General features: G+C 31.4%; 1 protein-coding gene across 7 annotated transcripts in view; it reads left to right on the top strand.

Annotated features, from left to right (window-relative positions):
* The window catches only part of ClpX (Caseinolytic protease chaperone subunit), an 85,349-nt gene that overhangs the window by 3,315 nt on the left and 63,464 nt on the right, over nucleotides 1-18,570 (top strand). For 4 of the 7 annotated variants that reach the window (XM_075374079.1, XM_075374062.1, XM_075374071.1 and 1 more), the window contains exon 2: nucleotides 176-271. In XM_075374079.1, the coding sequence (XP_075230194.1) occupies nucleotides 196-271 (76 nt within the window). In that variant the 5' untranslated portion in view covers nucleotides 176-195. Of the gene's footprint in view, nucleotides 1-175; nucleotides 272-9,552; nucleotides 9,658-18,570 lie in introns of all 7 variants that reach the window. The other 3 variants (XM_075374052.1, XM_075374035.1, XM_075374044.1) reach the window with 1 other exon arrangement.

The following is an 18,570-nucleotide window of genomic DNA, read 5'->3' as shown; positions in this document are numbered from 1 at the left end:
CATTCCCTTGGTTTTCTACAAAAGAAATAGAAAAAAAATTTTTTGACAAAAAAACTTCAAAAATTGAAAAAACCGTTATTTTAGCTTTTTTGAGAGTTGATTTGGGCAAGAATTTTTGGGTGACATAAAATGAAAACATACCCTTTTATGTGTTTAAATGAAATCTCATTTTTAGGTTTATGAAATTGTAGTAAAATGTGCAGTGTGCGATGCACTCTGGCTGCAGGGAAAATGCTGCTTCCTCGCAGTGCAAATGCCAAAGTTCACAATGGTAAGCTCTCTATCAGTATTATTTATTAATCATTAATGTGAGCATATGTCTTGTTTTTTTATTTTTTAAGTATACAACAAACAATTTCATTAAGAGCTGATTTTTTCAAATGTGCACATCTATCTATGTTGGTTGTCTAAAATACATTATTTTTCAGTTAAAGTGAATCAGCTGTTCAAAAAAATAAATTTTTGACAAATATTACAAATTACTTTTAACATAAATTATTTTTAACATTCCTCTTCTTATTTACTTGAAAACTTCATTTTAAGGGAAAGCATTTTGATAAGTTGATTGTTTAATGTTTGCTATGTTTTCTTATCATTTAACTTAAGGTATTTAATTTGAACAAAATAATAACTTGATTTCCAGATATAATCAGAACTAATGATTTTTGGTCAAATTTCCAATAATTTGAAACTTATAAACAGTTCTTATTTTACAACTACTAAGTAAAAGTAATTCCATGTTTTAAAACACTTTAGTTATATTACTTCAGATATGCTGAATTAATTATTGTATACAATAAATTAACAAAAATATTATAATTAATAACACAAATTAACAAAATACATTAATGAAAAATAATAATGGATTAGGTGTTCAAATTGCCCCCTCTTCAGTGCAGTACTTGGCCTATCTGATACTGCTGAATGACAAATATTTTGTAAGTTTATTGGTAGCAACTATTTATCTTATTTCAGAGGAAAATCAATAGTGAAAGTTGAACCACATTTTTATATTTGTGCTAGAGGATTTTCTCCAGCTGATAATGCAGAATGAAATTGAGACTTTCAAAATGCAGTGCAGTAAAAAAATCTGAAACTTGGCCTTTAAATAAAAGTACTTATTTAAATTTTCTTATACTCTTCTTTAAATTAGTTGTATTTTTCAGCAGTACAGTGCTGTCAGCTTCTCCAAAGTTGGAATGCTTGCAAAAAGGTTTTAGAATCAGTCTTGTACTGGATCCCCTATATCATTTTAATTCATGTTTTTTAGTTAATTCATTATTATTTATATATGTAAAAAAACTTCGGTATTAATGTAGTATGTGACCTACTGCTGTAATTAGTTAGTTTTTAAATGGTGCCACTGAAATACCACTGTATTGAAATAAGAAGATAAATATGAGTATAAATATAATCCAACAAACTTAACCTATGCTCGCTTTGCTCGCTAACCTTGACTAATGAGTGAAGGTTAGCAAGCAAAAGTGAGGTTAGGTTAAGTTTGGTTATATTATATTTTTAATTTTATTTATTTATTTTCATATTTCAATAAAGCGTTTGAAGTGGCACCATCTAAGAATTAACTAACTACAGTGGGTAGATTGCCTACTACATTAACGACAAAACTTTGTTTATCATTATGTAAGTATATTTTTTGGTGTAATTTTTTTGTAAGGGTGTACCTATTTTTGATAACTGAACCGATTGATTTTCTGTTAATTTCTAGTTTAATATTTTATTTTTGTGATGCTGATGTTGAAAAATTTATTTAAAATCTCAAATTTGTTTACTTTATTTTTGTGGAAGCTATTGAGTTGCTTTTTTTTACATATTATTATATGTTCTGTTAGTTGTAAATTACAATAATATTGCTACAAAAACTGATACTGAAGTTTTAGTTTACAGTGCTATTTAGTGGAGAACCCACTATTATACTTTGTTTTTTTTTTGTAAATAATATTAAATTTAAAGAAAAAAATATAATTTATTCTCAGGTTTTAGCACAACATTTATTGATTTATAAGACTTATGAAGACCAATTCTGTTTAACAATTTTTATACATGTTTATAAGAATTTTTGTGTACGTCTTTAATATAATAAAAATAATAAAGGGTTGTTCTTATTTAAGTAGATTTTAGCATGTATACTGATTGTTTTAAGGTATTTAAGAGCATAAAAATGTAATGTTTTATCTGTATTTATTAATAGGCCAGAAAATGTAGGAGCTGATCTATTGTTGTTCATGCACTTTTTTAAATTACAAGGCTGATTTTTAATGTTATTAGTTCAGCATTTAATTTGTTGTAACAAACCAAATTTTATTGTGCTGTGTTATTTTCAATAATTATTTAATAGTATCTGTATTTTATTTTTCTCTTAAGTCACAAATTTTTAAATTTTGATTTATGCTACATCAATTTTATGTTTTCCAGCATTTTTTAAACTATTCATTGAAACCATTAATGTATTAATCTTTACTCCTTTCATGACATCATGATTTCTGTACTGTTTACTTTCTGATTTTTCTTCAATTTTTTAATTTTCATTTATTACTCTCAATTTCTTAATATTGGCTAATTAATATTTTATATTTTTTGTCATGTAAACTTTTGAATTTTGTTGTTTAGGCAGTAAATAAGAAAGTTTGACAATGTAGGAGAGAGAACTTTTGGGTAAAAGAGAAATTTGCTTGTGTAAATTTGAGATTTAGGAATTGAACATTTTAAAATATATTAAACAGTGTAGGACTTTTGCAGAATAACAGATTATAAAATAGCCAGAAGAAATATTTAGAACACTATAACATTAACACCAAACAAATGTCTGTAATACTGCACTGAAAGATTTTAAATGCAATGTTACAGACATTATTGAAAATTAGATGGTTGACAAAGTTCAAAATAAAGATAAACTGGGTAAAAAGAAAACTTTGAGAAATTCTTTTTAGAAAACAAAATTAAGATAGCCAGATTGCAAGCAATGAAAAGAACTATTCATAGTAAAAAGGGTTGGGGTAACAGCTAAGTAAAAGATTAATGAAGATTAGAAGAAAAGAAGAAATTCATCATTACTAATGACAAAAATGTTTATTTATATGATGTGGTAATGCATAATTGGGCAAGAAACAGAACTTTTTGTTCCAAGATACTGAACAGTAGACATACCATGTGTTTCAGAATGAATATCTGAGTTTTAAAGTTATGCAATATTTGTTAAGTTTTACTTAGATTGATAAATTATTATGAAATGAAAGAGCAACTCAAACAGTTTTTCCTATAAATGTTCAATATGAGCACCATTCGTCACATGGCACACATCCAGCTGATAAGAGAGTTCATTGCATACTTTAATCAGCAAGTTTGGAATTATTGATGCGACAGCTGCTTCAATTCTATGTCTCAGGTCAGGTAAGTCCTGCTGGTAATGGTGGCACATACACTTGATCCTTATTAAATTCCCAAAGAAAAAATCGCACGGAGTCAGATCAGGCGAACGTGGGAGTCATGGCAAACAAGCCTTGTCATCTGGTCCCTGGCGAACAATCCAGTGGTCGGGGAGAATTTCATTCAATCAGTCACATACAGCAGTTATGCCAGTGAGAAGGCACATAGTCTTGCTGCCAAATAAAGTTCTGCGGTTTGTTTTGGAGTTGAGGAAAGAGCCATAGTTGTAGCATATTAAGATAGTTAGTTCATTTCCGATACATTTGCTTCCGTGAAAAAGAATGGCTCATAAACTTGCTGTTGAGATATGGAACAAAAAACATTCAGTTTTGGGGAGTATCGTTTACACTGCAATATTTCGTGAGGATTTTCAGATCCCCAGATATGCACATTATGAAAGTTTACTTTTCATTAAGATGAAACGTTGATTTGTCATTGAATACGACAAGATAAAGAATGTCTTCATCGTCATTGTGCATCACTTCATTTGTGAAGCTGGCATGCAAACCATAATCTGTAGGCTTCACAGGTTGTAATGTGAGCCTCGGCTGATATATTTTGCACACTAGTTTGCTACATTGAGAAAAGGTACTATCGAGTTGGGCATGGCAGCATATGGTAGCTAAAATCCCCCTCTACAAACCTACGATACTGCGTTGAAATCCATTCACTGGTTTGTTTTAAGTAGCAGTTAAAATGGAGTCAAGTACGACCAATATGTCAAATTGTTAAAACAGTGCAGTGATAAAATTTTTAACAGCAGAAAATGTGAATCCTACGAATATTTTTCATCATTTAAAAGTGGTTTACAGTAGTGAAACTGTTGACTGGAGTACTGTGAATAAGTGAACATTGAAATTTTGCGAATGTGAAGCTGGTAAAGCAGTAATTGAGGATGTACCTCGCAGCAGATGACCAGTTTCTGTGACTGATGAGAAACATCGAAAGGAGGTAGACAATTTGCTTCAAAGTGACCAGCGAATCATCCAGAAACGCATTGCTATTCAGTTAGGCATATCTAAAGAATGAATAGGGTGTATTATCGAACAATTGGGTTACTGTAAAATTTGTGCACGATGGGTACCGTGCAAACTCTCTGATGGCTCCCTGCAAGCTGAAGTTTGAGCCTATTCTGCATCCACCACACTCACCGGATTTGGCTGTGTGCAACTTCCACTTCCTCCCTCCTTATCTCAAGAGGGATCTCAAAGGTAATCATTACACCACGAACGTTAAGGTGAAGGAAGCTTTGGCCACTTGGATCTGAAAAAAACCACCAGAATTTTTCAGTGATGGAATGCAAAAACTTATCACCACACTTTGGGAAAAGTATATCAGCGTAAACTGTGATTATATTGAAAAATAAATACTACATTTTGTAGCTAAGATATTGTACTTTTATTCATTTTTTAATTCATTCAATATCTCTTTTTATTCCCATGCTATGCATATATCTGGAAATTTTATCAGCCGATGCTTGTAGCTGTAAATGATATGGATACAGCTGTAAGTGGTTCCTTAAAACTTTCTGCACCAATATCACTGGAATTGCTAATTTACGACTAGCCTTTCGATCAGATTTCCTAGGACTATGCACAAAAGCCTCTTACATGTTCAGCATTGTTTTCAGACACACTTGATCATCCTGTACTCTTCGCTTTACAAATCAGCCAATGGTTTTAAATTGTTGTTCCTACGAATATTATTGTCACTCAGGGATATCTCAATGGAACTTCAAACAGAATGCACGTTGAAGGGTAATTACAGATTAATTCTTTGCAAACTGCAAAACACAAACACTATGTTGGGGTAGGGTTGCTGTCTTTGTTACTAGTGCTTTCAAGCAGAGGTACAGGAAAGAGTTTATGAGCTTGTGCACAGTTAAAACTGTTTGAGTTGTTCTTTCATTTCATGTATAACTAATCAGTGAACATGAAACTTTAGAAATATTACATAGCTTTAAAACCCCGATATTCATTTTGAAACATAAGGTATACTGGGACAGTATTGGAGAAAGAATATGACGATGCTGTTGTTATAGTAAATAAATGTATTTTTCATGTTGCTTATCTCGTACATATTTTAACGAGTATGACACCTTTAGAAAAAATTAAATTGTTACATACATATTAAATCACAAACAGAAAGAGAAATTTAAAAAAAATCTAAAACTACAAATAAATGAAAAAAAAAAATCAAACATACCAACATATCGAACACCAACATAGTTACTTTTTTAAGTTTCCTTGCCTTCCTCTCTTTTTTCTGTTTAGCCTCCAGAACCTCCATAAGGTATTACTTTGAAGGATGCTTGAGGATGATATACATGAATGTAAATGAAGTATAGTCTTGTGCAGTCTTAAGGTTGACCATTCCTTAGATGTGTGGTTAATTGAAATCCAACCACCAAAGAAGACCGGTATCCACGATCTTGTATTCAAATCCATATAAAAGTAGCCTTTACTAGGATTTGAACCTTACCTCTCAACTTCGAAATCAGCTGATTAAGTTCGGTGGGCAAGTTTCCTTTCCTTGCTAAGAAGTTGTTTATTACATATTATCAGATGTTCATTTTATTGTTTATCAGTAGGTCCTTATTCAGATTGCATGAGTGAATGTTTTGATTGTTTTTGGCAGCACCTAGCAATTTCATTTAAGCAGACATATTTATTGTAAATTTTTAGTTATATAATGTATAAAACTAATTTTTTTCAGTTTAATATGAAGTATGGAATTTTCATATTTTGTTGATAACCTTACTAGCTTTATTTAATATAGAAAATTAGTACAAATTCAGTGTAGAAATGCTTTACATTTCTTGTTACATTGACAGTATTACATATTCTGTCAATTACATTGACAACACTTTTTACAATTGTAATAAATCTATATATCTTAATCTTATTTGAATTCATTATTTTATTTGAATTAACCATCTTCAGTTGCTCCAAGAAGTGGCAAGTTGATACTTCTACTACAGTTTGTTGGAACATATTACAAGGCAGTGTAATCAAATTTGTTTATTTTGTAATTAAAAGCTCACAAGGATGTTATTGTTTGCTCTTCAGAGTTCCAATGAATAAAAACTCATTTGTTACTTTAATTAACAAGGTTTCATTATTGCTATCAGAATCTGTTGGTTGTGTGTTGGGGTGACACATAAGGTTAGTGTGCTTTCCTTCACTTCCAGCAGTTTGACAGTTTTTGGCCTGATCATTCCATTTATATGTTTATACTATCAGCTTCTACATAATGTTTGCCTGCAACTATTCTGTTTTTGGATTTTAATTTACACCTCCTAGCAAGGCAAGCCAGGATTGAATTGATTACAGCCTATATTTATGTAAAAAAAAGTTACATTTACTAAGGCAGTAGGGCTGCAACTTAACATTTACTGTATCTCTTAAAATTTTTTTTGTAACAAAACTAAAACATTTTAAAATACCTTATCCAGATAAACAGAGAAATCATATTATTAGAAGGATTTAGTAATTATTAGAAGGATAAGATATTAGAAAAGATAATTATTGATGTTGTAGAGAAATAAAATAACTTATTTGTAATTTTATCTAACATAAAGTTAGAAGTTCCCTTCTACATATTTATGAATCCGACATGTTCTCAATTACACCACATACCCGGAGGTCCCGGGTTCGAATCCCAGTCAGGCATGGCATTTTGGCACACGCTACAAATCATTCATCTCATCCTCTGAAGCAATATCTTACAGTGATCCTGGAGAAATTTCAACAAATAAATACATTCCCTTCTTGATCCCCTCATCAAAAAAAAGATGGCTGCCATAACAATCAATTGTGCACATAATGCTCAACTGTAGTATCGTTTTCAAATCTTACCCCTCCTAAAGCTTTTTTCAGGAAAACATTGGAAATCACATGATGACAAGTCTGGAATATACAGTGGGTGTTCAAGAGGTGTCCAATGAATTTTAGCAAGTTGATTGAGAGTCTGAGCTGCTGTATGGAGCCATAGATTGGGGAGAAAGAGGATGTTCCAAATCTGTTACCAGCATTGTTTATTGCAATAAGCAGCCCTGACATCATCCAACAACTGCCAGTAGTATGCCATGTCTACAGTCTTTTGTGCAGGAAATAAAATAGTAGTACACTTTTGAGTACCAAAACACAATTGCCAGAACTTTTCCAGGTGACATGAGTTTTTGGCCTTAATTGGTGCCTCCTCACTTTTTTCCACCACACCATACTTGTTATCTTGCCTTCCAGGGTGTAGTGCTGTACCATGTTTTGTTGCAGGTCACAAAAATGGTCCAAAAATACCTCTCCATTTCCTCAAAGTGATTTTAGAAGCCACTGACAGATTCTGGACATTTCTCTGTTGCCTCAGTGAGAAGAACCACCTTACTAGCACTCTTCTGCGAGAGTGTCTGACTACATTTGTATGCATACCCCCAGCCCTTTTGCCTACCTCTGATGCGGTTTCAGCTCAGTTAGGCGGCAGTCACTTTTCTACAAGGTCATGAGCAGCCTGAATGTTGTTATCATTGATGCTTGTCCATGGTGACATTCATGATTTTTGTTTCCACTGCATCACGGTCACTTAAAAGTTTTTGGCCCAATCAAAACTTGAATTTTTGACAGGGCAGTGTCTTCGAACTGTGCCTGGAGTTGTCAAAATTTCAGAGAATTTGACACCATTTTTGGCAACAAATTTTTTTATAATAAGTTGCACAACAAATGATAATACCTCCTGCACAGACATTCTTCTACTGATGTGGGAATGTGACCTACTGGTGTGGCTGGTCAGTTGCTCTCCTCTACACATGTTGAACTAATTACCTGCAGCACCCCATCACATTCACTACTCTTCCTCAGTTGTATGACAAAAATCTGGTTTATATTTGAATGACCCTCATATGTACATTTAATCACTCGCTCATACTTGCTTAACAATAAAACAGGAGTTATTATCAAAGACATCTGTATGATGTCATTACCCACCAGGACTGTCTCTCCAAAAAACTGATCTACTAAACTGCATCCTGTCATATGTGTTCTTAAGTTATTAGCAAATGCACAAATGGTTACCTTCTTTGAAAATCCACAAATGGTTAGAGCAAATGATCTGTTATATGTAACTTTTCAGTGATTAGGAAAAATATTACCTTACTTAACTGAGGACTTGTATGGTTTACATCAGTCTCCAACACAAGATCACAGATTAGACAATCTACCTTACCTGAATCAAGGATAGTTACATGTGTATGTTGAATTTTATCCATTTATAGAAGTACTGACTAATGTAATTGTCTGATCTTAAGAAAATATGTAACATACATTAAATAGCAATTTTGAGCTCTTCAAACCATAACTCTCTGAAAACTGAATTATCACTCAAAGAGAGTACTGTATTTAAAATAGGGAAATGTAAAACATTTAACTAACACCACTATAATTTTCAGCGGAAGTTTTCTTTAATATGTGTATACCCCCAAAAGGTTTGTTACATGTAGCAAAACATGTAACAGGGTAATGCTACATGATTTTTCAGCTTCATATTAACTATGATACCCAAATTGTTTTCTCTAGAGTTATAATCAAGATTGACAATATTAATTGAAATTTTAGAATAATATTAAAATCATTCCTCTAAAGAATTTGATCATGTCCAATGATAATTAGTTTTGTTTTGTGATAAAAAAAATTGTTATGTTTGTCAATGTTATAAGATCCTCTGGTGTAAAAATAAAAACTTATTTGTAAAATAATTGTACACTCTTGTGTGGTTATGTGAAAGTGTATTGTGCCTACTTTGCTTTTCCTGCAGAAATATTATTTCTTTGTAGGAGTGTGTGTATTGTACTGTACTCTTTTTTTGTTATAAACAGAATATGCTAATTTATTATTTTTGGATACATTGCACGTGTAAAAATGTTTGTTTTATGTTTGTTTACTTCGAAGATTTTAATTTAAAGCTACCTTTATGAAAGTATGATTTTGCATTCTTGTATGTTGATGACAGTACAAAAAGTATCTTGTCCCCTATAAATTTCCTGTTGGTATATTGGTTTAATACTATGTATAATATAATTCACTAAATTGTAAATAATGATAGAAAATTACTTTGCAGGATTTAGAGAATTCAAGAAGTATATACCAGTTACTGATAAATGGCACCAAAACCATTGCAAGGTTTTTCAGTTAAATTGTGAAGAGGGAAATAATGATTTTCAAGGTTAAATTTTCTCTGGTTATCTAAATTAAATAATTTAAGTTATGTGCTACATTCAGATCGTTGTAATTCTGGCACACTTAGGTTAATATTTGGTAGTTATTTTTATAATTTTTGTTTTACATTTATTGTTTTACAAAATTTAAATAAGATCTTCTGTGAAAAGGAACAGGGAGATTCATGATAAAGTTGCTTTAACCCTTTCATTTATATATCTGATCCCAAAAGGATTTTCCTTAATATCTAGTATTTCTGTCATCAATCATTTGAAAAATTAATGAGTATAGTTTCTAGTTTAAGATATTTGATATTGTTTTACAGCCATCCCTCATTGGTGTTAAAATGTGCCGTGAGTTTTATAATTTTTATAAAACTTATGGACTCTTGTGATATTTTGAGTTTTTTTTTTTGTTTTTTTTTTTTTTACCACTGCGTGTAAATTTATAAACCTTGGTTGGAAAATTATTGGTACATAAATCATATAAATGAATGTGTTATATCAAAGTTTTATTTTCAGTTATAATTTTAACAATCTTTTTTTCATATTGAAATTTTTTTAAGCGCTTTTCCATTTCCCATTCCTCTCTTAATTTTTTAACCTCAACATATTTATTACAACTTACACCATCAGCTAACTTTTTCTCTTTTTTGAGTCATTCAGTGACTTTTTAAGTCTTTTCTGTTGATCGGTATTCTTCATTAATGTTATGTGCTAGTTTTTAAACTCACCACAGTCACTACATCGTGTCCACAATTATATGTTTTTAGATTTTAGCCTCTGTCTTCCCCTACTGTTACTACCTCTTCCAAATTAACATCCTCTCTCTGAATTCATTTTTTAATTTATGACATACCAGCCTAATTTACATTTTGTAAGAAGACAAGTTATGGCACTAACTTGCTCTCCTTTCCTGTTTGTTAGACCCTCTCCATTTCATTTTTTATCAGCCTACTTAACCTTTTACATCCTCTTGATATATTTAAAAAATCTCTCTGTTCTGTTTCTTTACATCATTTTTATTGTTTTTTCTAATATTTACAACTGTTTTCTACTAACTTACTTCTTTTCTACTGGAAAGCTCTCCTTTCTTGTACCAATCTCCCTTTACTTCTGTACTCTACTTTCATTACTTTTTCATTATCCATATTTCTTCCACATTTAGTTACCTTTTTTTTTTTTTGTTTATTTTCAAACTGAATTCTTCTCCTGTCAATAACCCATGCCATTCAGAATTCTTACTCATTTTAAGATCTGTCAACAGAATAATGATGTTTAATCAGTGAATCTTAACATTCCTGTTTCATCTTCTTCGATAGTTAATCTTTAAAAATTTCTTTCATTCCTGTATTGAATCTATATTCAAGATGAAAAGCAATGGAGAAGCCTACATGTAGTTACTCTTTTCTGAATCTAAACTTGCCTTTTTTTAATTTTCTACTGTTATCACTGTTAATCTGATTCTTGTGTAGATTGTATGTATGTATAAGTATTTGTAACTGGTATTTTAGTTGAATTTTTATTAAAATGTTAATCATTTGTTCTGTTCTACAATGTCAAATGCCTTTCCAAATCTACAGTGTCATGTAATTGAATTTATTCTTCTTAAACATACCTTCTAAGATTAGAGCTAAAATCACCTGTGTTGTATCCATACTCCTGAGAATGAACTAACTGGTCTGCATTTAATACATATTCATTATACATTCTACATATTTACCAGTAAATTATCCAGATTATTATTTTCAGTGCATATCAATCTGTTAGTGGGATAATTATCACACTTACAGCTTCTCCAGCGCTCTTTGGCATAATTAAATTGCTTTTAATATACTTGTATTTGTACATTTCCTTTCAGTCTGATAGATTTTTCATACTGATTTACCTTCTATTTTTAATTTTAAAAAAATTTAGTTCCCTACTACCAAATTTCTTTTAGTTTTAATGCTGTGATCAATCCTTGCTATTAAAATTGATTCTCTTCTAATATTTCTTTAATTTCGTTTTTCTTTCTCGATACCTCATTTGATAATTTTCCCCCCTGCATATTCTTGCCACCTTGTTAGCTATTTTGTATCTCCAAAACAATGGTGGTCCATCCACACTTCTGATACTAGTACAGTTTGAATTCATTCCTCTAAAGTTTTCTCTTTCTTCTAAATGCTGTTCTACCCTCCTAATAATTAGATTTTTCTTTACTTTATTACATTTCTCTGTAAGTATTTTTCTCTTGCTGTTTTGCACCTATTTATTTTATTTTTAAAGACTGTACAGTTTCCTGTTTTCATCAATCTTTACGATTTTTGTACAGTAAAAGTTCATCCATCTCTTCTGATGTATATTTTGCCAACCATGGTTTTATATCATCTGTTATTTTCTAACTAAAATTTTCTCTTTAAATCCATTTTTAACTGAATTTACTTTTGCAATTATTCCTTGGCTTGTACCTATATTGGTTCAGAATTTAACTTCACATTATTTTCTATTAGTTTGTCGGTATCACATCTTTTGTCATTTTTTTATTAGTTCCTTCAACTTAAACATCCATTCATTATAAATAAATCTTGTGAGCATCAATGTCTGACTACATTTATTTTGCAGTGCAGAATTTTGTCTAGAAATGTCTGCCAAACCATTATATTATCTATCTTTGACACCTCATATTTCCTGGTCTCGCCCAAGTGTATTATCTTAAAGGGATGTTTGCAATCATTTTACACTATACATGTAATTATGTAAATCCTCTTTTACATCTCCAGTTTTTTGTGATGCCACACATAGACAAAAATTTATAGTTAATTGTTGGCAGGTGCGTGATTTTTCAGACATGGAAGTGATCCTGGGTTAATAAACCATAAAATTCTATTTGTAAAAAAAAACAAATCAATTATGGATTGTTATTCCAAAATATCACTAAGAACTGTAATCTGATTACTAGAGCAATTAGAAATTTGCTTATGCAAGAAATTTTATTGTAATCTAAATATATAATCCTTTTTGTTGAGATTTTGTGGAAAGTTTTTGGGATTAAGAACAGTTTAGCATTCTGTTATCGTCTTTTAAGTCTTCTGGTTATTCGGTGTAAAAAAATAATACTTTGAAATTTATCAGATATTTTATATATATTACTTTCTTAAAGGGCATTCCCATTCTTTTATTCACTGTTTGTTATAGGCTATTTACCATTTCCACTGATTGAAGGTTATTTCACTCTTTAACTTTTAATGTCAAGCATGATAGTTTGTTATTTTCTTTACTTCTGTAATCTTCTCTTTCATTAGTTCAAAAGTTTTTTCTTGCTTATCTTATAATTTAGCAGAAAATTTTTTTTTTTTAAATTAACATTTTAGAAACTTTCTTTAATAAAAACTTTTATTACATTAAGTATGAACCTGAAACTTTGTCATTGCCTCAGCAGAACATTTTCACGTGTTGATGTTGGACATTGAGGTGTGGGACCTTTGGGTGGGGTCCCGAAGGTCAGGAGTGTGATGTGCATGGTCTGTTAGTTGGAATCTAATGCGCAAGTGATCACGTCAGTCTAGTTGTTAGAACATATCTAACGCACGAGTGATTACATAAAAGTTTTCCGAGACTTTCATAATTTGTGACATAGTTGTATTGAATATTTATTATTTATTTATATTAATTTTTAATTTATATTTATTTTTTATTCATTTTATTTTGTTGAGTATTTTGGAATCTGATGGTTCGGTTTTCTTGTAAGAATAATTGAACAGGATAATGGCTTTCGTATTCTGGCATGGATGGAAGAGGATGAGTCCGCATAAGTTGAGACTGATGACGAGGCAGAAGTTGCTGTTGAGTTACAGGCAGAAGTTTTTCTGACACGGATGCTGAGCCTGAACATCAGGAAGAAAACACCGATTCAGAACAGTCTGATGAAGAAAATGATCTGCAGCTTGGCAACATCTTATCACATCAACAAACAGCAGGTGCATGCTCAAATCAAGAGCGGATAGTGGTGCCTTCGGTCTTATCTACCATGGTAAGGATGGCAGAAGTAATCGTTATGTGCACAATCCAGCATTGTCACGACCTAGCTGAACCGCTTGAGAAATTACTAGAGTGCCAGGTGTACAAAATGTAGCTAAAGGAAGATACAACTATGGATTGCTGAAGTTTTTATTTTCCAGATGATATAATTGAAGTTATTGTTCGCTGTATGAACCAGCAGTTGTTGCTAATGAGCCACTCATGTACACATTAGTGGCTCAGTTTAACTCATCCCTGGTATCAGGGATGTACCATAAACTGATATAACTGAATTGAAGGCTTTCTTGGGCATTCTTTCTTTAGCTGGTGTTAAAAAAGCTAGTCATCTAAATGTTGAGAGTTATGGAGCAACGATGGAACATGACCAGAAATTTTTCAGTTGTACTGTTAAAGAGACAATTTCAAACATTGGTTCAAACTATACAGTTTGGTGAAAAAGTACCAGTGCTGCTAGAAAATGTATTGATAACTTAGCCCTCAATTAGGCAGCTTTTTGAACAGTTTGTTCAAAAATGTGGTTATTCAATAAGTGAATATGCCACTATTGACAAAGTGCTAAATTCATAATATGTTGCAATATTGATTCAGTTAATAAACTAAATATTTAAATATACAATAATTATGTATTTTATTATAATTATAATTTTTAGATGCCATAAAATGTTAGTAGTAATCATTTTGTTTTCAAGATTATAAAAACACAATTACATTATTTTGAAATGTTCTTTGAAGTTTCAAATTTAGAAAATCTTTTAATATACTATTTAATTTATGTTTATAAATATAAGTACTGTAAGATGTAGCCAATTTATCATTTTTTAAAACAATAAAATATTTGTTGCCATTATATATTGTGTTTTGAGAAAAACTCTAGTCGTATTCAGGTATACACCAATGTTAGATGAAATCTAACGTGTGAGTAACCACGTGATTTTCAGACACGCAAGTGAACCTGGGTTAATAAGACATAAAAATCTATTTGTAAAAAAAACAAATCAATCATGCATTTATAATCTAAAATATCACTAAGAACTGTAATCTGATTACTGGAGCAATTAGAAATTTGCTTATGCAAGAAATTTTATTGTAATCTACATATATAATCCTTTTTGTTGAGATTTTATGGAAGGTTTTAGGGATTAAGAACAGTTTAGCATTCTGTTATCATGTTTCTTTTAAGTCTACTGGTTATTTGGTGTAAAAAAATAAAACTTGGAAATTCATCAGACATTTTATATATATCACTTTCTTAAAGGACATTACCTTTCTTTTATTCAGTGTTCGTTATAGACTATTTACCATTTCCACTGATTGGAGGTTATTTCATTCTTTAACTTTTAATGTCAAGCATGGTAGTTTGTTATTTTCTTTACATCTATAATCTTCTCTTTCATTAGTTCAAAAGTTTTTTCTTGCTTATCTTATAATTTAGCAAAAAATGTTTATGTGCTTGATTTACAAGGAACAGTTGCATCATCAACCACAAAGACAAGAAAATAGTGTATAATGAATTAATTCCAGTTTTTGGGTTCAGTTTAATTTGTTTTTTCTTTACAGTATTTCAGCCATTTTGAAGCTAAAAGACTTCATGGTTTTTGCAGTTCATAATTTTTTTTGCAGTTGATGATTTCATTTTAAACATAATTCCATGTTAATAAAATAATGCAGTTTATATCTGACTTAAACTGGCATTACTTTTATGAGTGTGTTTTCCAACCATTTCTTTGTAATTGCATTCTTAATACCCTTTGATCTTTATTTTAATTTGATTGAGATTGCAGAAGTTACAGAACACATAAAGCTTTTATAAAGTTTTATGTATAAAATTATATTGTTTCTTAAGGCAGTGTTGATTATTATCAACACTAATAATAACAACTGCTAATAGTCATTAACAGATTAAGTAAAAATAACATTCAAATTAAATTATTTTTATTCATTAATCTTGGATATGAAGTTAATTATAAGTTAGTAAATTGAAACAAATAATATTTTTTTAATAGATAGAAATGTCCTGTTATGTAATTAAATTACTAATTCTCATTACATTTAGTTTTGTATTAAATCTTAAAAATAATTCCATTTTTCTTTTTAATTTGGTTTTGTTACAAATATCCTTCTCAATTTTTACTGTAGAAAATAATGTTTGCTCAGTTACCAAATTGTACACTGTTGTCAAAGAAAAGATTATCTCAAATTTCTTACAATTGAAAATAATTGAATTTTTAGTAAAGCTTTCCTGTTTTACAAAAGCGTAAATACTTCAGATTGTACTGTAAATAACTGTGTCAAGTTACTTAACAAGTATTGAGTCAGACAATATTTCTGCTTACCTATCTAAATCAATGTAGCATAGTTATCACATTAGGACAGTGCCTGTTCCCTGAAAAACTTATTGTGGATTACTCTTAACTAACTACCTTCCATTCAAGGTATGAAAGTGATTTTCTTTGTCTCCTCTCATTATGAGGTGGTCACTGTTATATGCACCTTCATGTTCATGTAATGCATGCTCTTATTATCCAATTGATTTTTTAATTTCATAAAATCTTGTTCTCTTTCTCCATATTTTCGTACTGAGGCACTGTATGCAAATTTAAGATTTTCATATGAAAATAATATTATTATTATTGTTGTTATTATTATTAAAATCCAATATATTTACTTACCAGTTCATTTCTTATGTTCACCTTAAAGGAAGTTGACACCAAAGCGTTTTCTAACTACAGTAGAAGTCCATTAGTCATCCAACAGTCCGGAATGCCCGATAGTCCAGCATCGCTCCGGAAAATTGTAAAAATTTTGGTTTTCTCCAAAAGTGTGCCTTTAAAGCAAATAAAAATGCTCGAGAGCTGTTCGGCAGTTTTCGGGGTAGTTCGGGATCGTCCGGAAGCGCTCGGTATTGTTCGGAAACAATTAGCGGCCGGCTAGTCTCAGCTGTCACAACAAATTCAGTTGCAGTGCAGCTCCATTAATCAATCACGTAGCGTCTTCACCATTTTTTTGTGCGTTGTTGTTTTGTGTCCTTTCACATCGCAGTAAACGTAACTTTTGAAACTGTTTATAAAAAAAGTGATTTTCGTTCTAACTGTACAGTGACCATGTTTTCAAAACCTAAGCCTTCGAGTTCAAAAGGAGAGAAACGAAAACACATAACACTGACTCTCAATCAGAAACTAGAAATCATCAAACGGCTAGAAAAAGGCGAGAATAGAAATGTTTTAATGAATGTGTTTAATATTGGCTCATCAACTATTTATGACATTAAAAAACAAAAAGATGAACTAATGAAGTTTGCTTCTCAATCTGTAACAACTCAAAAATTGGCTTCTAGACAAACATTAAAAAAACCAAAACTGGAACAGCTAGATAGTGTATTGTTCAAATAGTTTAGTGCAGTACATTCTGAAGGAAAGCCGGTAACAGGGCCAATGATTGTTGAAAAGGCAAAGAAATTCGGCCAAGATTTAGGAGTTGCTGAAAGTGAATGTAATTATTCTGATGGTTGGTTCAGAAACTTTAAGTTTCTGCATGAATTCGAAGACTTGATGTAACTGGGGAAACATTTTCAGCAAACCAAAACTCTGCAGAAAAATACAAAGACGAGTTTGAGAAAATCGTGGCTGATAATGATTTAACACCTGAACAGATTTACAATGCTGATGAAACAGGGCTATTGTGGTGATGTTTACCAACTTTTACACTACCTGGGGGAGGAGAAAAAGCAGCCAAGGGTTTTAAAAAGAACAAAGACAGATTAACAGTTTTGCTATGTGCTAATGCGTCTGGAAAGCACCGAATGACCCCTTTTGTGTTAGGTAAATCTGCAAAACCCAGGGCTTTTAAGAATGTTACACACTTGCCTGTCCAATAGGATGCTCAATCAAATGCGTGGATGACTGCCGCCCTCTTTAAAGACTGGTTTTTTCACCACTTTGTGCCTGAGGTCAAGGAATCCTTCAAAAGCCTTGGTCTACCAGAAGATACTAAAGCCATCCTTCTTTTGGACAATTGCAAAACCCACCCGCCAGTAGATGAGTTAGTTTCTGGAAATATTGTTGCTACTCTGCTCCCACCTAACGTAACATCTTTGATTCAACCCATGGACCAAGGGGTTATTCAAAATTTTAAATGCTTTTATAGAAGGTCTTTTATTCAAGGCCTGTTAAATGCCGACTGTGACGTGACTGATTTACAAAACAAGTTTACAGTAAAAGATGCCGTCTATGCTATTGCACTGTCTTGGAACCAGGTAAAAAATACAACACTCCAAAAATGCTGGAGAAAACTTTGGCCAGCTGCAAACCCTGCATCTGACCTAACTCTACAGACTGATGAGGAAGAAAACCATCAAGACGCTCTGACCAAAGTTTTGGATGTCGTTAGAAGTGCTGACAATCCCTTGAAAAACCTGCCTGAAGATGAGGTAGAGGGGTGGCTTCTAATCGACGAGAATGAGCCTGTTGAACAAGAACTAACCGATGAGTACATTATCAACATTGTAGTAAACCCTCAGCCTACTCAAAATCTTGAAGAAAGTGACTCAGATGCCGAAACGGAAGAAAAGGAAAAAATCAGCTGGGCAGAAGCTGCAGAATCACTAAATAATTTTATCTCTTTTGCTGAGGCTAGTACTAGCTACAGTGCTTCAGAAATTATTGATTTCCATAACATTAAAAATAAATTTTATACTAAACGCTAAAAGTCAAGAAAACAAAAAGACATTCGTGACTTTTTTAAATCTAAGTGAAATATGTTTTACAGTACGTGTACATTCATTATATGGAATGTAAAATAAACTTTGTTGTATGTATTTGCATACTGTATTTGTAGTTTAATTATTAACCTAATTGTTCTTATAATTACCACCCGATAGACCGGAATTTTCAGTAGTCCGGCAC

The sequence above is a fragment of the Lycorma delicatula genome, chromosome 1 (assembly GCF_047948215.1).
Source record: "Lycorma delicatula isolate Av1 chromosome 1, ASM4794821v1, whole genome shotgun sequence".
Taxonomy (NCBI): domain Eukaryota; kingdom Metazoa; phylum Arthropoda; class Insecta; order Hemiptera; family Fulgoridae; genus Lycorma; species Lycorma delicatula.
Note: the sequence above shows the minus strand (reverse complement) of the source record. Positions and strands in the feature narration are given on the sequence as shown.